The following is a 22,407-nucleotide window of genomic DNA, read 5'->3' as shown; positions in this document are numbered from 1 at the left end:
TACTTTTTGTTATCCACAGTATCAGGTGTCCACTGTATCAGTTATTCATATTCCAATAATCTTTAAGTATGTTTGTGTGTTTTTGCGTAAATTTATCTATTTTATTGTTTCGTCTTTCAATCTATTTTATTACAGGCGTGGGTGGTAAGTAGTTAGTTTGTTTCTTCAAATTTTATTTGTCTGCGTAAAGTGTTCTTTAATTACGAGCATTTAACTTGTCAGACAAGGTGGAGTAAGGGATAAGGTTTTATTATTAGGGAAAATGTTATATTAAGAGAAGAAGAAGCATATCTTCGACATTATTTGATAAACAAATTTAAACTTTTTTGATGAAGAGCAGAAAAAATTTAGCTTTTAGAACCCAATCTAGAATCGTATTGCCTAAAACTATGTTAACAAGTTCAGAAGGTAGAAATGTAGCTAATAAATTATATAATTAATACAAAATACAGAGTGGCACTTATTATTGATTATTTTTTAACCAGTATGTGTTTAAAAATCATACCCGGAGAATAAAACCAAATTTCTTCGAGAACCAGATTAAGTATAGAAATAATGTTCTGTAGATAAAATTGAATAGAAAATGGGGTCCAACATTCGGGAAGACAGGTTCTACAGTGAATAAAAAATGGCAGAGCTTTCCTAGCCTTCAAGAGATTTCGAATCGCCATGCTTGGGAAAAAGCTTTCGTTTTTTAACTCTCTTAGAGAGTTTCAAAGCTTAGAGAGAAAGCTCTCTTAATCGCGTTCAGAACAGCTTTAAACTGAATTCTACACCAAGATTTAAATTTGTAATTTCTATTCTAATTTTTCGAAAATTCTATTTCACATCACGAAGGTATATTCCAACATGGAATGATATCCGAAAAAGCTGAGCTCAACTGATGATTTCGTATCTTTTCTGTTTGAGAACTAATGAAAGAGAGATACTAGGGGTTATTGCGCGGAACCAGAGTATCTCTGGAAGAAATAAGTAGATAATAGAGGTATTAACTTGGAGTTGTCTTAGAATCCAGAATATCTTAAGGTATCAAAGAAACAAGTTTAAAACTAAATCTAATATTTATGAAATCTACATCGAAAAATTTCTTATTTCAGGTTAATATCCATGACCGATAAGCCATAATGAATAGCGACATATCTGTGGTGAATAAACCTGCCTCAAGAGCTTCTTTAAAATCAACTTAAATGCAACAACAGACTTTAAAATTTCCTGCCAGTTCAACAACCCTTTCGCTAAACACTTACTAAGATAATATTTAATAAAGAAACAACAACAACAAGCATGTATGAAAAAAATTACCCAAAACAGGCAACAGGCTGTTGCGCTCCCCAAACAGACTGAGATAATATGTAAAGCAACACAGACAACAAATTACTTTTACCGCGCTCTCACAGGCGCGCTCACCAACGCGAGCGAAGAGAATTTCCCACTATTTTACACGCTAAATATACCGTTAGCAGCAAGTGAGCGTATTTACCGTTAGCTATGTGTTCGTGTGTCTGATTGGACATTGAGTTGGGATATTCTTCAGCATTTTGCCAGGTTGTTAGGCCGGAACTGCTTGCTTGCTGCCTGGCTGGCTGCTGCTGGGACTTGGCGTTGCCGCTGAAAATTCAGCATTCAGTATGAAACGACAAAGCGCCGTATGCGCACGGTGAACGAATCGAGAGCGGATCAAAGTTTGTGTTGACGTTGATGTGGAAATAAATGTGGAAGAAGCAGCAGCAGCTGATTTGTTGAAGAATTGTAGGATGTAATGACAGTAGTGCGAAATAAAATTAAAATTGGCGCAAACGAATTTCAATTAAAGCGAAAATTTAATTTAATCAATAATATTTAATGAAAAATATAAAAATTAGAAGAAATATTATCTGAAAGTGTTGTTGAAGTGGAAGCGAAACTGTTGTTCCTTGACGAGTAACGTCTTGTGGTACGCCCTTACGTGGGCCATTGTAGTGAACGTGTGTGCCAGCTTATAAGCGAAAATTTGTCAGTATTCGCAACGTCTGCCAACAACAACTACAACAAATGTGAATTCGGAAATATTTTTATTGCTGGCAAATAAGGGACAAGCACGCAACGAGGCGGCTGCTCATCAACAACGTTCATCAACTCGATGAGTGACAATTTAAGCAAGCCAAAAATAAACGGTTTTACGCGTAAATTACAACAACAACAATACGAAATAAAAAATACAATAACAGCAATACAAAAACAAAAAAATAAATCAAGCGCACAAGGCAAAAAGCCTACGACGAAGGCGCTAAATACATACAGAAATAAGAGCAGCGAAGAAAAGTATATCTGTTGAATGCGTGAGTGATCTATTTTTGCCGGTCGCATTAACGGTAAACGTGTGTGCTGCTGCTAGTGCGTGCGTACGTTCGGCGCTGAGGGTCAAGTGTGTGCAGTGGAAATTAGTGAAAATTTGTGGAAAAAAATCGGCTAAAAAAATATTACAAAAACAACAAAAAATTAAAACTAGCAGAATACTTCAGCGCGAGAATAATATTTATTACTTATAAATCCAAACTCAAACATAAATAAAAAACCATAGAATATAGAAACAAAAACAAAATCAAAAACATGACAGCCAACATCTACAAAATGCTCTTGCTGCTATTTGCAACAGTTTGCCTCTGCAGCGCATTGCCCTCCCCCGAACCGCAACCACAACCGGAACCGGCACTCTTAAGCAGCTATAAGCCCTCGTTCATAGCGAATCCAGCCATCTACAGCTACACGGTGGCAAGCAATCAGGCACAACAACAAAAGCAGCAACAACAACAACCGCAAGTTAAACAACAAGAGTACACAAAAACTTTACTCAGCAATGATATTGACTATAACAGCAATGCCAATAGCAATAGCAATGACAACAACAATAACAACAACAATAATTACTTCAATTATGCCAGCAACAGCAATAATGAACAATTTACTAGCAGCAGCAGCTCGAGTGATTCGACTTATCAGCGCTACACCGGCAGCAAATTGGGTGGCGTTTCTATGGCTACACCAACAACAACAACCACAGCAACACCCACTCAACCTTTGCCAGTGAGCGGTTGTCAATTAGATCGTTTGGCTGTTTATAAGGTCGTCTTGCATACATATTGGACGCGTGATCTATTCCCCAAACATTATCCGGATTGGAGGCCCACAGCGCAGTGGACGAGAACTTTAGGTGAGTTGTATACAGTTAGGTAGTGAAAGAATTTACATATGTAGAGGAAGAAAATGTGTCTAAAAAAAGGAAGAAAAGACTCGTAATTAAGAACGCATGACTATGTCAGGCAATTTCGTTCGTTGAAAGTTGTAATTCTCAACCGGTTTATACTTTTTTTTGTGGGAAATAATTATTGGGAGAAATTGTGGTATCTATAAATTATAAAACATATATGTCTATAAAAACATATTTCTCCGAAGTTCGAAGAAAAATTTGATTTGGCTAGAAATGAAAGAGGAAAAATGGGTTCACTTTGAAAAAAACCTAACTGGTGATCTCTTTACGCCACCAAACCTCTTTGTTTACATAGATTAAATAAAGTAGTATCAAAATATTTAACGAAGACGGTGTAAGGTTTTCTTTTTAACTAACGGTTAGTAGAAGAATTACCGGCAAAAGGCCTTGGAAATGTTCACTATATTAACTATAGGCATTAGACAGCTTTCTAAGGGGAGTTTCAACAATTCAGGAAATCTTCAAATTAAAGAAAGTTTTCTGAATAAGATAAATAAGATAAGGAAACAGAGACACTATTTTTCAGATTAAACTGGGTTAATATATGGAAATAAATCGGTTACTTTCGATTTTCTAATTTATACTTGATATTTGGAAAATTTGAGGAAGTTACTCGTTCAGGTTTATCGGACTCTTTCGAAAAATTGTATTCCTGGAGCATCGGTGCATTTGTTCAATTCTATTTTTCATATACCTCTCATTTCACATATTCTTCCTTATTGAACTCTCGCAACATGTTGAACAGAGTACAATATTTTTATTTTTTTACTAGATTTCTTCCAAGAATGAGGAGACCTCTGTACTGTATGGTGCTCACTTATCAGATTTCTATAAAGCTTAGAACAATTAGATTAAGATGGTTTCTTTCAAATTTCAAGAAGCTATTTTCTGGATTGTTGACCAAAGTCTCCCCAAAATCTAACTAAAGACGTAATTACTCAAGTATAGCACCATGGGATTGTATAATCCCATTACTTACCTAACCTAAAATTAATGGGATGATTTTTAAGGCCCTACTTGAATTGTATGAGATTTACAACGACATAGATTTAGTTAGGCGCATAAAAATTCAAATAATATGCTGGTTAGGTCGAACGTATAAAAGACGATCCTGCAGTGAAAAGAACCTTCAAGGTCGAATGGAAGAAACAGAAGAATTAGACTTAGCTGAAGAACTCCCTGTCAAGCTTTTTCATTGATACAGAACTAAGGATTCTTAAGAAATCGTTTTGGTATGTTACTGTTGGGTTCTATTAAAGTATTTTATTTGTACTTGTAAGACAATTCAGAATGTATCACAACCCTACTCTCTTCCAAGTGACTTTCGCATTTTATGCGATTCTCTTTTACCCCACATTGAAACTATAAACACGACAATTGAAATGTTATTGCACGGTCATTTCAAGATTATTTCATATTTCTAAAGCAATAAAAGACATTTGAGAGCGCAATAAAAAGTAGAACACAAAGCACAATGCAAAATAGAACGAAAATCTCAAATGCGCCAAAGGAAACTTGAAAGAGGTAAAAAATCCGGAATAAAGAGGAAATATATTTAGGACAAAAAGCTGACAGAAATGTGAAAACAAGCGAAGGATATCGAATTGAAAGTAGACGACGGACGATGTGCCGAACGAACGAAGCGGTTGAGACGAGTTGGGTCGTAGGATGAACGACAATTGCAGGATGCATGGACGGACACTTGAAATAACAATGTGCCATTTATTTACAGAAAGACACAGCACAGTGATGGCGAAAAAAAATCGAAAATGACAAACAGACAAAGACAAAAATGAGGAAATGGACAAAAATAAACAAAACAAAGAAGATAAGAGCTCGGATAGTGTACGTGTGGCACATATGAACCGAATAGAAAACTGGCAGCTAGGAACAAAAGTTTACAGTTCTCAAAATGCACTTGTGTTTGTGTGTTTTTGTGGTGGGCGGTGGGCGTGGCAGTAGGTATATAAAACTAGTTTGCCACAAAAGATGAAATATTGTTGTATTTGTGTGTCGCAACGACGAAGGCAAATAAAGCCTAAGTAAGTCGCTCGAAATTGTGTCTAAGTGCTGTTGTTGCAGTTGTTGTGTGTTTGTATGTTTGCTGTTTTTATTGGCTACAGCTACAGCTTGGTGCTGCCAGAGTTGCAATGCAAGGAAGTGCAATATTTGTGAACGTTTGTCAGCGGTGACAAGGCAACAAAAACAACCAGTGGAGCGAGGGAAGAAATGAAACAGCAAAGGAAAGCGCACAAAATGACAAAAGTAACAAGATAACAAAGGCAGGAACAACATTCGACATTTGCAACGAAATTGCAATTTCAGTCAACGAAAGCTGCAAGCAATTTCATTGGGTTCATTGCTTTTACGGGCGCATTCTTGTTATTGTTGTTGTTGTTATTATTGTTGTGGTGAGATGCTTTTGTCGCAGTAAGAATTTATGACAAACGATGTGGCACGGAAACACAAACAGTGTTTGTTTTTGTTGTTGTTGTTAGTACCCCCAAGCGCGCTTAAAGCAACAACAAACACAATAACAAAAACAACAATAAGAAATATGAGAAAAACTCATACATGCTGCCACAGCTTGCAACATTAGGTTGAAAACAAAAGATATTTGCAACAATTGCATAAAAATAATAGTCAACGCACAACAACAGCAACAACAACAACAACTAAAAAAATTTTCTTCCGCTACAAACTGTCAGCAGCAATAAATAGCGGAATGCTGAGTCAGTGAGCATGCAGCTTTTTTACAGTTACTAAATTTCTTTTAAAAACTGCTGTTGTTGTTATTCCGTGTCTTTTTTGTGGCACTAGTATCGAATTTATTATTTTTCATTTCTCTTGCTTATTTCTGTCATTGTTTCGCCTGTGTCTCTCTGTGTTACTTTGCTTTGCTTTATTTTATTTCATTTCTTTATTGTGAGGGATTTCTTTGTTGTTGGTGTTTGCCTTGTGAAAATTGCTGGGAAATTACATTGAAAAATTGCAAAGAAATTTCACTTAATATTTTTTAGTGAATCACTAAGGGCTTTTGGGGATTTCGAAATTGAAATGCCTTGACTTAGCGTTGAGCATTGCGCGCGCACTGCTGATAGCGTTGTACATTTGTGGAAATACATTTATATTTTATGGCGCGCTGAAGTTTTGCCAAAATTGTTGTTGATTTCGTGTAAATTTGAGTGTCTTTATTAGAGAGTGTGTGTGGGTAAGCGTGGGGGCGAAGCGTGCGCGCGTAAACAGGAAATCAGCTGAACTACGTGCAGCGGATGTTGTGGAAAATGCTTTAACGGCCAGCGCTGCGGGTGTGTGCAGCAAAATTGTAGCGTATTAAAATGAGAAATTAAAGTTAGCGGTTTATTTGATTTAATATTATTATTTTTCGGTTGAAGAAGCTGTGTGAAAATTATAAGTATTTATATGGATATGAAATAGAATACTGAAATTATCTAAATTGTATTTGAAAATACAAAAAAAAATCAAAAATTTTAATTCTTCCTTAATTTCGAAAAAGTTTTCGAAATTCGAATAAGTTCTCGAATTTTTTTTTCGAGTTTGAAAAATTATTCTAAAATAAAAATAGAAATAATAGAATAAATCCCATTTTTTAATTTCGAAAAACTGTGCTCTTTTGTAGAGTATGAAAAGCTGTTATGTAAAATGTGTTTAAAAGTAAAAAACAAAATTCGAGCAAATTTCATTTTTTTAATTTCGTAAAAAGTTTTAAAAATCGAATAAGTTTTCGAAATTTTTTTAAGTTGAAAAAAATCAACAATTTTGATTCTACCTTAATTTCGAATTTTTTTTTCGAAATTCAAATAAGTTTTCGAATTTTTATTCGAGTTTGAAAAATTAGTTTAAAATAAAAATAGAAATAATAGAACAAATCCCATTTTTTAATTTCGAAAAACTGTTTGAAATTCGAGTAAGTGTTCTTTTTTTAGAGTATGAAAAGCTGTTATGTAAAATGTGTTTAAAAGTAAAAAACAAAATTCGAACAAATTTCATTTTTTTAATTTCGAAAAATGTTTTAAAAATCGAATAAGTTTTCGAAATTTTTTTAAGTTGAAAAATATCAACAATTTTGATTCTTCCTTAAAAAAAACCGAAAACTTTTTCGAAATTCGAATAAGTTTTCGAATTTTTTTTTCGAGTTTGAAAAATTATTTTAAAATAAAAATAGAAATAAAGAACAAATGTCATTTTTTAATTTCGAAAAACTGTTCGAAATTCGAGTAAGTGCTCTTTTTTAAGAGTATGAAAAGTAAAAGTAAAAGTGTGATGTAAAATGTGTTTAAAAGTAAAAAACAAAATTCGAACAAATTTCATTTTTTTAATTTCGAAAGAAGTTTTAAAATTCGAATAAGTTTTCGAAATTTTTTTAAATTGGAAAAGTTATTTTATAAAATGTTTTTTAAAATAATTTTTTTTGAATAATTATTATTTTTTGTGACTTCGAAATTTTTCGAAGTTCGAATAAGTTCTGATATTTTTTCATACTCACATATTTTAATTTATTTGATAAATAAGTAAATTATAATTTTTCACTTCTGAAGACATTAAATAGTATAGAAATAATAAATTGTAATGTTGCTTTGTTTAACTCTGTAATTTTTTTTATTGTTAAGTGAGTTAATTGTGAAAATCACTACTCACTACTTCTAAATAATTCATTTCAATAATCCTCACATCTTCTGCTTCACTGCTGCATTCAACTCTCAAAAAATTTTCAATACCAACTCTGTCTTCCTTCTCATCCACTCCACAACTAAATTATTTTATTCTTTTATACATTTCCTTTATCACTAGCGGTAGCTCGCTGCCAAACAAACATATCATCCGCTTCATACTCGTTTATCTGCAAATATTTTGTTTGTTTGGCACAATTGTGTTCTCTCTATACCCCGATGTTGGTATATTTGGCTTGCCCTCTCTACTCTCATCATTCTTCTGACGCCGCTCTGAGTATCCCTAGTGATTGGTAGTGAGTGGCAGTGGCAGGATGCTACTGAGCAATCTGTGTCATTCCTTTGTTTGCTGACTTCATTACTGTTGCGCTGGCAGCAAGTGAATTTGCTCTCAAGTCGGTCGTTTTACGAGTAATTTCGTGCAGACGGTATAAGGTCCGCGGTGGCGTATGAGTAACAATTTTCGATGATTTTGATGTTGTTGTTGATTTTTCAATGAAAGAATAATTTTTCATAGAAATAATGCTTAAAATACTCGCTGATGTGAATGAGAGAATGCCAGACTAAGAAAATTTTGTAATTTTTTCAAATTTATTTATTTCTTTAATTAAAAATTCTTTAAAAATTTTAAAAAGTATTCGAAAAATTTCAATTTTTAAAAATCATTTTGAAATCAAACTAATTACAATAAATTTAACCATTCTTCCTTAATTCACCTTAAATTACCACTCCTCTAAACTGACACTTCAACAATCTTACAGCTTTATCACTTTCATTAAATAGAAATAGAAGAAGTAGAAAAGCACCCTCCCACTCTACCACAAATAAGGAAAGCAACATGAATGCGCGTTTCTGTTTTCCGCATTATCGCGCCGCAGCTGCAAGATAAGCACGTACAAAACGCATTTCTTAGCCGGACTTCCTTTGGCGACTACAGTCACACACACACACACACACATCCACAAGCTGCACTAGTCACATGCACGCTTTCATTCATACAAATAACTTGCCGCTTATGAACATATTTGTACGCTAATCTGCCACAATGCCGACTTAGTATGTGTGGGGGAATTCTTTTATTTTCCCTCACATATGCACGTATGTATGTGAGTGTGCTTGTGTGCAATGAATTCCTGCTGACGGTAATAGTTTCGTGCGGAAACGGAAATGTTGTTGGCATATGACTTCAACTTGACTTGAGTATGTGTGCCCAAAGATATGGCATTATAAATATATTTAGATTCGAATGCAGCGTATTAGTTTGACATAAAGATATGTAGAGAGATTGTATATTTATAAGGCAATATTGTGATGTGGTGTGCTGCGTGAGTGGAATGTATTTGTGGTTAGCGCAGTAGGGGTGTGGAAATGCTAGCTTAAGTTATTGCTGTAGGAAGCGGTATGTGGGTATATAATATATATAAGTATATATATGTTTAGAAGGCATCTAGCAGTTGTATTTTTCTGTGAATATAAGACTTTGACAATATTTTCAGTGGCATATTTTTAAATCCATAAAATCTTTCAGCAATAAAAATACATCTAATGAATTTTCAATTACTTGCTAAAGTTTTAATGGAGCTTTCAGTTAAAGCTTTAATGAAGCTTTTATTTTAGTGAAAGTTTTAATTGAGCTTTTATTTTGGTGAAAGCTTCATGGCGTTTATGCTATGTTATGTTACTTGTTGTTATGCTAAAAAATTATGTTTTAAAACACCACTGAATTGTGGCTAAATTACTGTGAGAGACTTGTTGCTATAATTAGCATAATCTAGGTCTTGATTTTGATTCCTTGCTAAAGCTTTAATGGAGCTTTTATTTCAGTGAAAGCTTTAATTGAGCTTTTATTTTGGTGAAAGCTTCATGGCGTTTATGCTATGTTATGTTACTTGTTGTTATGCTAAAAAATTATGTTTTAAAACACCACAGAATTGTGTCTAAATTACTGTGAGAGACTTGTTGCTATAATTAGCATAATCTAGGACTTGATTTTGATTTCTTGCTAAAGCTTTAATGGAGCTTTTATTTCAGTGAAAGCATTATTGGAGCTTAAGTTTTGGTATGTTACCTGTTGTTATGCTAATAACTAATGTTTTAAAACACCACTGAATGGTGGCAAACTGTGAGAGACTTATTTATATAATTAGCATAATCAAGGTCTTGATTTTGATTCCATTTATGAACATATTCATAGATCGAAATAATTATCAAAAAGTTTACTCGACTGTAGCTTTAAAAGACTGTGCAATATATATTCTCATTTAATTTACTGCGGAGTCTAATGAAGGTATTATATTTATAGCAACTTTCCGACATTTGGACATTTTGTGGCAGCTTAAGCACCATCAGAAGGTAGCTCCTCGAAGAGATGCCGAATGAATGAGCTTAAAAGTCGAAAGTTCAATATTTTCAAACCTTTCCGACAATAATTAAATAAATTCAACCAAAAGTTAAAAAAGAGAATTTTTTCAAATTTTTTTATAAAAATTTTGTTTTAACTAATTTTCGAAAATATGAAAAAGTCCGTATTCCTATAAAAATTATTGGTTATTATATATTCTTGATATTATTCATGATGATTATCCTGACACTACCGTGCTTTGTGCCTCAAAATTTTCTATTTCTCGAATAGAAAAAGCTCACAGAATGACAGCTCCTGTATTGGATATGATGAAAAAGTTATGTACTTTTTATGAACAATTTCTTTGGTTGTGAGAAGTGAAATTAACTCACTACTCAGTTCAATAATGTAAATGCCTGAGTTTAGTATTTGTTTAATATATACGCTTTTAATCTCATTCTGAGCTTAAAGTTTTTGTTCTGTAAGCTTTTCATTATATCAAAAGCTCCAAAAGCTCCTGAATTACATATACTAAAGCTTTCTAGGAGACTGAAGAATATTAAAACGCTGCAAAAATTTAGTTAGTCTTCTGGTGTAAGCACAAAATAATCATAAACTAATGAAAAAAAATTTTGAAATTTTTTTGAATTTAGAATTTTGAAAAAAAAATATATGTATTTCTAATTTTTTTTTCATGAAATTAAAGCAGTTTTGATAAACACATCTAGGTGCGATTTCATAATTCTAATTGCCACATTTAAAACAAATATTAATTCCCAAAATTACAAGCACATACCGCATCAAACGCTATCACTTTCAAATTTCAACACTAATTACTTAAATTTTACAAATATTTTGATTTCGACAATTACGCTAAAATATCAGCCAGTGAAAAGCAAACAGTCAAATATACCAATATTTAATATTGCTGCACGCATGAGCTATATGAAATAACTTTATTTCATTTATAAATGCATGTAAAATGAAATTTTCTGCTTAAACGCTAGTGTTGATTTAATTTTTAAATCTAAATAAACAATACAAATTGCTACATTAATTCATTTAATAGAAGTGGGTGTGTATGTGCCTGTGTGTTTACGCAAATTAAATATGATGCATGTCTGCGTAAATTGATTAAAAACCGCATGCAAACAATGACAAATGAACATATATATAAGATAGGATTCAAAAGAGGTGTGTTCAAAAAATAACGGGAATTTTCGTTTTTTTGAAAAAAAAATTTTAAAAAATTATTTCTTCATCTATATTATTTTTGCCGTCTTTAAAATTGTTTTTAGTCGGTATTATGCACTGGTATAAGTGTCCTTTAAAATCTTCGAAATCCTGCTCAAAATCGATTTTTCGATTTTTTTTTCAGCTATTTCTCGTATGCTTGTAAAAAACAGCTCTCTTTTTGGAAATCAAAATTATAAAAATTTAAACATTTTTTGAAAATTGTACTTTTGTAATTTCCCGTTATTTTTTGAACGCACCTCGTATATGTAGATGTTGGTTTATATGTGTGCGTGTGATAGAGTGTTTGCGTGCGTGCGCCATCTATTAAGTACATTCACGCAAAACACACACAACTAATGAGGGTAATGCAAACAATAATGCATGTAAACACGCGTGTACCACATCAACGCATGCATGACATGACTATTTTTTTTTGCCCGCCTGCCCAACATCACTATGCGCTCCTTGTATGTTATGCTGTGTGTACATTGTAAACCACCTTTCCGTATTACGCCTCGACATTTGTGCAAACATTACTAAACCCACTCGCGAGTTAACCAATCAATCGACTATTGGATAGCTCTGCCAGTGGGTTAGCAGGCGCTTGGTGTGTTGGAGTTGAGAATATGTGAGTTGTGTGTATGTGAGTTAGATGTTATATATGTGTGTTAGGTTCAGTTGGGCGTTTCACTGCCGCCCAGTTATCAATTTTCAATTTATTACAGCCATGGTACCAGGCACAAAGGCATAGGCAGCTACATAGCTACATAACATCAGAGTCACATACACAGGTACTTACACGCACGTGGAATTTATGCGCACTCACGCGCTCTCATATATTTCTGCACATATAAATTTAGACATAAATTTATGCATACATTTCAACACATGAACCATACTTTCTATATATAACAGACTATATATATAAACAGATATATATTTAGAAACCCGTGTAAAATATGCATGACTGCGCAAATATGTAACTGTGGCGTGTGTGTGAGCCGCTGTTGGTTGGTTACCAGTAAATCGCTTACTTTTTGAACCCAGGCACAACCAAACACATACATACAAATTGCTTCATGAAAAAAATATTTTCTCTCTATGTTAGCACGTGTGTTTTTGTTGCTTTTTTTATGCAGACCTACACTTCCTGTTTAGCTTAACTTTTTACACTGCCATCGGCGACATAACTTCGATTGGCTTTTGCCATAATTTTTCAATGCATCGCAACTTTTTTCTACCGTTTTGTTGTACTACATTATTTCCGAGTCATTTTTTCAAACTCCCTGCATATTTTACTTGCAGCAATTTTGCAGTTTTCCCTTTTAGCTTGTAGCCTACTTTCGCCTGTGTGATTACTTTTAATTACTGCAACAGCTTATAATGCAATAAACCTGTACTGTTTGAGAAAAGTGATACAGCTGAACAAAGTGTAGCATACATTTAGGGGCAGACGCATTTTTCCGAATAAGAAGTATTGTTTTAGTTAATGTTGGGTTAGGTTTATTATGAAACTGAATGAATAGAAGCTTTATGGTGACAGTAAAAGTGAGGAAAACTCGAAGAAGTGTTATAGAGCCAAACTGCATTGTTCGATTTCGACAACTTGACCATATTCAATTGTAAAAGGTGGGCAATTCTGTGCTAGTTATTAATACATATTTTTCATTCCTAAAATATTTAAAATTGTGTATTGAAATTTTTCAAATTTTTTATTTTATTCAAAAAGAAATCAGGTGGCAACTCTGTTAACAATCCCTTAACGTTGAAACTTAATTATTTTGCTCACAGATTTTGTACAAAGTCTACAACTTTGCTTCCGCCGTTTTCCAATATATATCTCTAGAGTCAAGCACTGGTCGAGTAAATCGTTTTATGTATATCGATCTTGGACATTTGTGTCAACATTAACCCAACAAAATATTTGTAGAGATCTGTTTGCATCCCAAACTTATTCTCAACTGAAAATGCCACTTTTTGAGCCGAATTTTCGACGTTTGCGGGGATGTCTCTAGGGTCAAGGTCTCTAGTTGTCGACATTTGCGGGAAATTTTGCTTTTCTCTTTTAATTCAAAGAAAAATGCGGCTGAGGCTCATCGACATTTGTAACCGTTTTTATACAAAGAAAACTTAGATTTCCAAAAAACAAAAAAAAACGGCGAAAGCAAAGTTGTAGACCTATACAATTCTTTAATGAGCTTTATTCAAAATACTAAATATTTAATAAAATAAAATTCTAAATTTGAAAAATGTGGCAACACATAAATTATCACAAAAATTGAAAATATGACTAACTTTGTCATAACCACCAAATAATGTAAACGGAGCATAAATTTCAATAAACCTCACTAATTAATTCCTATTTACTATGCATATAAATTATACTCATATTTGTGACAATATTAAGCAAATTAGTTGTAATCTTATATTATCAACATATTAAATTTGTCACATATTTGAATAAGTATTTTCATCTATTTACTTAATTAAATAACTCTGGTAATTTCATTAATATTAATAATATTATACAAAGGTATATTTATATGAGATTTTCACTGACACTTTGCAGTACAATTATTATACTGTACAGGGTAACACCAAAAATTAATTAACTCAATTAAATAGCATATCTCAAACGGAACTCCGGCTATGTCCTTTCCATAATGAAATTGTTATATAACTGTTTTACTTGGAATTCCAAATAATTTTGCACAAAGCACTTGCCGCCTAAATGTATGCTTCGATATAATTCTTGTGCAACTATGCAATTGATTGCAAAGTAACCCACATACATTATTTAAATTACCATTAATAAATCAAAATCAGTTTGTAATTGCATATTTTAGACACATTTTTTTGTCGTTTGAATTAAATAATTAATTTTTCCAAACAAAAAATTATTTTTTTTTGTCACAAAAAATGGTATATTTGATTTTTACTCTATTAAATAATTCAATAGTTTTTATATAGACATTGTTTTACATAAATGAAATTAGGCTCACTTTAATGAAACTTTTTTATTTTTTTAACATTATAATCAACATATTGTAATGAATGTGGATACATATAACTTTTTAATGTATATTGGTGTTTGTTAAAATCTTTTAGATCACTGCCATTAGTTAATTAAAATTTTGTTTTTTGCAAAGAGCACTACAGCTTTTCGCAGTCGAATGTAGCTAATTTAAATTTAATTAGATTATAATTACTAAGTTAATTCGAAACCTTTGATTTGTAGTTGTAACAAAAGTGGAAGGGCGTTAACTCCTTTATAGGTGTTTCAGACAATCTCTTAATGTAATAAATATAGAAAAAAAATTGAAATTTAGTACAAAATTAATGATTGACTGAATTAGGAGTCTAGCTGATAATATTCATTTCAAATAGTCAGCAAATTTTATGCTAATTTAAATTATATTTTCCTTCTTCATAGACGTTTTAAACTGTTCCTTAATTTAGTTAAAATTTCTCATTGACTATATTAGGAGTTTTTCTGATAGTTGATGCTTCTAATAGCTGGCTTATTGAGTCGACCAACAATTGAAATTATTATTTATCTCCTTCATAGGCGTTTCAAACTCTTCCTTAATTTAGTCTCAATTATGAAATTTAGTTAAAACATTTTGATTGACTCAATTAGGGGTCTTTCTGATAGTTTATATTTCTATTAGCTTCTCAGTCAATAGACAACTTTGCGCTATTTAAAATTATTATTTACAGACAGCATTTTAGTTGACTCCATTAGCTGGCAATTAATTGCATTTGATTTGAAATTTCAGATGGGAAATAAGAATGTGGGACACAAATAGTTTAATTTCTTAAGATTCCCAATGAAAGTATCATTGAGATTATGCAATTTATCTGTGTTATGTTCAAGTAACGAGACAATTTTATATTAACAGAGTGCCTTAGGTCTACTAACTAAGTGCAATTAATGACTCTTAATATAAATAAATATATAGAAGGGTCTTTGGAAAGTCGGAGCAGAGTCGGAGTCGGAGTCGGGAAGACTTTTTGCTTCTTTTTTTTGGATAATGTAGTCTGGAAGCGCCAGCAATGGAAAAATTCTAATCTAGAATACCCATTGTTCTAATCATATACCCACACATACCGATTTTACAATCACTACCATCCTTTTGGCACGTTTTCTTCATAATATTTTCTTAAAAAAAAATGCATTTAGCACCGGCTGCGCACCCTTCATATCAGTATCATATTTCTAAACTTTTGCTTTCGATAATTTTTTACACTTCATTAAAAAATTCTGAACAACAAAAAAAAATTATTGAATAATGTTTAGGGGTGTCTTTCGTGACCAGCGACCCTCCTACTCGCTAGTAATTATATACATATGTATGTATGTACCAACAAATGTGTGAAATACAATATGATATGCTATCAGCAAACATTTGTTTAACATTTATGTTTACAAAACACACAAAGCAGGACTCATTGTCAGCACGCAGCAAGGACACTGGCCGCAACGCTAGCCTTGGGGTGGCAGCCACCAATAATTTGTGCATTGTAATATGATCACTTGGTATATTCGTACAAAAAAGTCAAACAGTTATCAAGCACTCTACAGCTTAGCCACTGAACAATGTGCGTTAATTCTCTGTGTGACTGTGAGTGTGTTGCATGCTTTTTTGCGCGCTTGCGGTCAATTCAATTGTCCTTTATGCCAACTTTGTACCACTTTCGAACAAAGGCGCTTATAATGGAAACAAGTAGAAGCGCATATTTGTATGTGTGTGGCAACCCCATATATTGGCAAAGTTATTACACAAAGGCTTGGTGGTTGCTTGCTGTTGGACTTATATGCTGCGCTTCGCTGGAGTTCAATATGGTTGGCGCTAAGCTGACTTAAAAACCATTTTATGTGTTCCATTTGTATGATTTTATGTGAGTTTGTAGTTTTATTTGATTTGTACTTTTATTTGTTATATATTATTTTCATCTATTTCATTTTGTTGGTCATCGTATCCAATTGATTCCAATTTAGTTGCGCCTTAGGGGCGCTCTTGTGTGTGTGTTTTGTGGTGCGCTTGGTATTTTTGCTGTTTTCTTGTCATGATATATGGTGAACCTAACCTTGAGGCTTTTGCAATTATTTGTTGACAATTATTTATGCAAGCACTCCCACGCGTATTGCTGGCTAGACAACTAAGATTGGTTTTATAGGGTGATATGAATATAGAAATCAGAGAGCTGCAACGGGTATATCATTTTCGTGCACACTCGAATGTCCACTCTGATTTTGTTTGATCAAACTTTTCGGTATGAATACACGTATTGATCGCTTGGAGACATGTTCAAAACGAACGAGCCTTTCGCGACACTCGAACCACAAGCATATATGCTTATTTTAACAGAGTGCCGAGTTGACACTCGTTTGTGAACGAGCTGGAACTCTAACCCGATCGTATTGAATGTGATCTAGTCACACACGAGTGTGCACAAAATTTCAGAATATGTATGTATGTAGTTGGCAGTCATGCTATTATTGCGTAGTGATTGTCAACGATTATTGGTTTTGTTTGTTTTGTTTACATTTAATAATTCATAAACATTTCCAATGGCACAAACACCTTATCTGGTCTACACCTGAAATTTGTGATTTAAAAAAAATTAAAATATTTAAGTGCAATGAAATGTTTTTAATTTATGATTTATAAATTAATAAATAAAATAAGTCTTGAGTGAATTCTATTCTTAAATTGAATTATTCTTTTATAATATGTACTATGTACGTCTAATATTCAAATTATTCAACCAAAAAAGCTAAGACAGAACTCGTCATCCCGACGCCAACATACATACATATGTGTGTACGTATGTTTATCTATTATTTTTTGGCCTTCGAGTGCCACTCGAGTGTGTCGATCACAATCAACACGTGCACGACACACCCGAAAATATAATATACATAAAATCCGAGTTTGCTGCTTGCACTCGAAAATAGGACCGTCGTGATTGTTCGTTTGCGTTATTTTCGCTTCGGGTTCCAAACTCGATCGAACACGTGTTTGAAGAGTGTTACGACACACTCGTACCGAATTTAAGCTAGTGTGATTGAACACACTCGAACATACCCGAAGCTGCTCTCTGATAGAAATATGCAATTGCTTTCTTTCGGTGTCGGTGTTTGCTTTAATTTGCTCCAAATCTACGCTGAATAGGTTTTAAAAATCTTTCCTTGTACATATTGTATAAAAATTTAAGAATTTTTTCAACCAGAAATCAATTTTAAAATTGTCATGACTGACAGCTGACAGGTGACAGTAACGAAAAAGCACTTTATTAATGCGTAGTCACTTTAAATTATTTAAAATGTGAGATATATTGATTTAGAGTTGTAAAAATTCACTTTTTTTTAGACAGATGACAGCTGACAAGCCCAACATTTATAGTTTCAATTTTTTTTAATTGTAATTAATCTATTTGCTAAAAAATCGGTGTCTGATCATTATGAATATGAAGTTTGAAGATGATGAAGATTTAAGAAAGAATAAAGTTTTTATCCATGTTTTGATAGATGACAGCTGACAAGCGTAAAATTTAAAGTTTTAATTCAAGAGGTCTACTTTTAGATAAAAGATATGCGCTGAAATCATCGAAAATGTGATTTTCGTAGAATTTTAGAAAGGAATAAAAATATATTTTTCTTATATGCAGTCTATGCAGTCACAATTGACAAATGACAGCTGACAAGTCATCATTTTTATCTTAGACTTTTTGCTTTTTGAATTAATAACGGAATTTTGTGAAGAAATATAATGGTTTAGATTAAAAAATGTGAATTTTGAGTTTTAAAAAATATGTTTTTGAATTTAATAAAAAAAAAAATTTTGTCTGACACACCCTCTAAAATGGTAAAAATCTATTATGGTCTAAATATTTACGCCTTTCCAAATTTATGGAATCACTTAATGTGTATATACTCATATTCCTAACTCCCGACTTGTTGAGCGCGCAGAATTATAGCTAATTCAGCTTATTTGAACTCTGCCGCGCCTATAAACTCCGCCATAAATTTTATTATAAGTTCGCAAAAAATAAATAAATAAATAAAGCGCACATAAATAAAAATAATTTTGCCAGCATAATCCTTTTTATGGCCGCCACAAGAGCGAAAGTTCGCATATCAACAACAGCAAAGCGGTCTTTTGAAACTTTCTGCATGAGCATGTGAGGCCTGTGTGCTTTGACTTTTATGTAACGGATTAATTTTCCTTTTATTTATTTGCGATTTAAGCGAAAATTATCATATTTATGAGCGCACAAAAACAATGCGACATATACTAGTAGCGCAAAGAAAGGGTCAACCGATAGGGTATCATGTGTCGGCCTAGCCAAGGCCATGTGAGTGCATATTTCAATGCTTTTTAATGTCAATTATTTGAGCTGGCAAGTATGTGTGTAAATTTTATATGTGTCGGAAATTTAATTTCGAAATTTTTGGCTTCAAAAGCGCGTGTATGGCTTTCGCTTTCAAAGCAGTGAAAATTAATTATCTTTACATATACTCATCCACTAAATACAGTTAACTCACACAGGCTTCACACCTCTGTGCTTTATTATCATGTCCAATATCTGCACGCTGCACACTTTATCCACCCCTCTCTCTCTATAATCCTTTCTGCACTGACTCGTCCTTTAACGGTTGACCGCTTTTCATTGTTGTTGTTGCTTTTGCATTTTTTCTTTTCACTCTCTCATTTTGCTGCCTTCACTTTTAATGCCATTTAATGCTTGGCTATGCAGGTTTACAAAGTTGGCTTGGCATTTAATGTCACTTTTAGCCCCCAAACTACTATGTAACGAAGGGGGATCGCTTTCGTTGGCTTTAAAATGTCAAAGCTTTGCAATTTTGTTGGAAAGTGTGTGTCTCTGTGTTGGTGTGTGTGTATTTGTATTGGTTCGTAATCGTGGTTTTAGCCATTAATACCCACTGCCAGTTTGTGCTGTACGTTTATTTTATTAATTAAAATTTTATTAACTTATGTCATGTGCGCTCGGCCATTCAGCGTTTTATGTTAATTATCGCAGAAATTCCTTAGTGATTTAATGAATTTTCAAAATTTATATTAATATTAATATAAATAGCATGGAATTTTTAATATTTTACATTTTAATACAGTTTAAAATTCATTGGATTTATTTTTAATTTTGTGTATTAAAAAGACATAAGCTCAGTGTTGCCATATGTGAGCTTTTATGGTGATAAATAGTTTTATGTTGTAATAGATTGATTATCGCTTTCAGTCTTGCTCTTTATTGCCCTCTCTCTCTCTCTCTTTTACTCTTCCTTTGTAAGCCTTCTGAATGACATGTGAATCGATTTATATATAGTCTACTAATCGTATCTCTTAATTTCACTATTTATGAAAGCTTTTGAATAAAATCGAAAAAAGCTCCTTCAAGTATTCAATCAAAATGAATTCAGCTTTTCAGATTTTCAGTGGGCTTTCAGTTAAGAGCAAACAGTTCACATTCCCTTTGTTCCCAAAAAATCGAACGTCCAAAAGTACAGAAGTCGAAAGTTGACAAGAAAATCAACCTATCATTCTTTGAGAGTTTAGTAGAAGCTTTTGTGCTTTAATAAGCTTTCAAAAGTACTCTTTATCTCCACCTCTCCTTCAAGTGAATCTTCACAGTTCTCTCAACAAGTTTAAATATGTTGATCACAATGAAATCCATCTAAGTCCTTCTCTATCTTCTTTTTAATTTAGTCCATTTAAATCTTTCTCTCTCTTCCCTCTCTGTTTTTTTAGTAAAAACATGTGCAATAAAAACTAAAATTTCATTTTTCCAATTTAAACAAAATGTAAAGTATTCTTTATTAATTTAAACAAAATCAAAACACAGTAGTATTATATTTTTATTTTTCTTACACTGTACTTGGAATTCTCAATTGGTTTATGCAAATTTGAAGGCGATGAAATCGAGACTATAGGGAACTGCTGACTTTATAGTATTGCTTAGATTTGGTGAGTTTAATGCAACTGATTTCGTTCTTTAACAAACTGATTTCAAATTCTCAAACGGTTCATTGAAATATATTTATATAGCAGACCTCTCATAGATCTTAGTCAAATCTTAAAATTGATTAAACTTTTTTCAATATATATATATATGTAATTTCTGACAGTCATAACATACCATTATAAACAGGATAAGATCGCCGGAAGGGCATCCCTTGGCCCCATAAAATTCGGATGTGTTCCTATACTGCAGGAGTGGCTATAATGGGAATTGATGGTCTATGGCAGACACCGTTTTGTTCTGTGTTAGTATGCTTTTAGTAAGCAAGTAGTAATTTATTAAAGCTATAATTCATAATAAAACTATTATATAAAAAAAATTGGTACGGAAATAAGTAACAAATGATACATTACTATAAGCCATTATACTTGTTCCATTATAAAGTGTGCTACGAATAATTGCATTATGTAATGATGCTAATAATTTACAATAAATATTTATGGCATTAAAGTGATTAAACAATTTGCTGTTTTGTTTTGCAATTTCTCAATTGAGCTACTTTTTATGAATAATATTAATGGTGTAAAGTTTTTATATTTTTTTTTTTTGCTGAAAAGATTGTTATTTGTAAAATTTCTTAATGGTTTTCAAACATATTCATGTAAGTACTAGAAATTTTACAAATAACAATCTTTTCAGCAAAAAAAAATATAAAAAACTGTATTATTGTACTATTATTGTAAAAAAGTGTATTTCCTCATAAAATTTGAATTATTACTTTTTGTTACAACTATATTCCTTTTTTTGCAAATTTCTTTGTTTGACATTGTCAGCGTGTTATAAATAAACAATGTAGTGTATAAATATGAATATTGAATAATAGTTATTTAATAATTTATTAAAAGTATTTGCGTAAAAACGTTGTATGTGGCATATAAATAAGCATATAAAGTGCAATAACGTTGAAAGACAGCTGTGTCGCTGCCGCAATACAATAAATCAACAGTGTCAACCAACTTTTACGTGCTTTAAATGCATTCGTGCATGATGCACAGCGTTATTTTAGCGGTTCACGGTTCACTACAGCGTTGCAATGACCTATATTAATGAAATATAGTATTTATATATACCATATGTCGAAAAAGGGCGCAATGTGTGGTAGTGAATTAATATCTTTTTTTATTAAATTATTATTATTTTAATTTCCGCACACTTTTTCTAGCAACTGTAATTGAAATTTTGAAAAAAACTATAAAAACTTAATAATTAACATTCCTTAAAATCCTTTATTAGTTTTTATTTCATTTTAAATTATAAATTTTCGGTGAAATTTTGTTTATATTAATTTAATATGTTCAGGTTTTTTGTTAAAAAAAAAATAATGCAATATATTTTACTTAATTTTTTACATGGACTCTAAAAAATTCATGCAAATTCAGCTGATAGAAAATAAATTTTCTAATATTTCCAAAACCAAAGTCACATGGAAATATTTCATACTAATTGCCTTAGGGCTATAAAAATTCTATTTATTACTTTACAGGCCGAATATAAATTTTTTAAACTAACAGTATTAAATAAATCAATTTCAAACCTCATTTGCGTTGGATTTTTTTCTGTTCACAAACGACAAGCAAATCCATTTATTTAAATAACAGTATCAGCAGTGCAACTATTGTGATCCCTGTAGGAAAATCAAGTAGTTACAAACTACATACATAGTAACTAGTGTGGACCCAATTACATAGATAGCTTATTTTATTTTTTTTCAAATGCTTAGAGATTTTTTAATTTAGTTTTATATTTAATAAAGATATATTTTCTACTGATAGAGAATTCGTGTTTATACTTTGTATAATAAGTTACCAATATAAACTGTAGACAAATGTCATACATCTGTTGTCATG

At 32.2% G+C, this 22,407-nt stretch overlaps 1 protein-coding gene across 1 annotated transcript in view; it reads left to right on the top strand.

The window, feature by feature from the left end:
* The first annotated feature begins 1,553 nt into the window (after positions 1 to 1,553).
* Positions 1,554 to 22,407, top strand: part of LOC105210241 (spondin-1) — a 162,496-nt gene continuing 141,642 nt past the window's right edge. The window contains exon 1 of the mRNA XM_011181061.3: positions 1,554 to 3,190. Coding sequence (XP_011179363.1) covers positions 2,590 to 3,190 — 601 coding nt within the window. The 5' untranslated portion in view covers positions 1,554 to 2,589. The remainder of the gene's footprint in view (positions 3,191 to 22,407) is intronic.

This window comes from Zeugodacus cucurbitae, chromosome 6 (assembly GCF_028554725.1).
Source record: "Zeugodacus cucurbitae isolate PBARC_wt_2022May chromosome 6, idZeuCucr1.2, whole genome shotgun sequence".
Lineage (NCBI taxonomy): Eukaryota > Metazoa > Arthropoda > Insecta > Diptera > Tephritidae > Zeugodacus > Zeugodacus cucurbitae.
The sequence above is the reverse complement of the archived record's forward strand: the minus strand, read 5'-3'. Positions and strand labels throughout refer to the sequence as shown.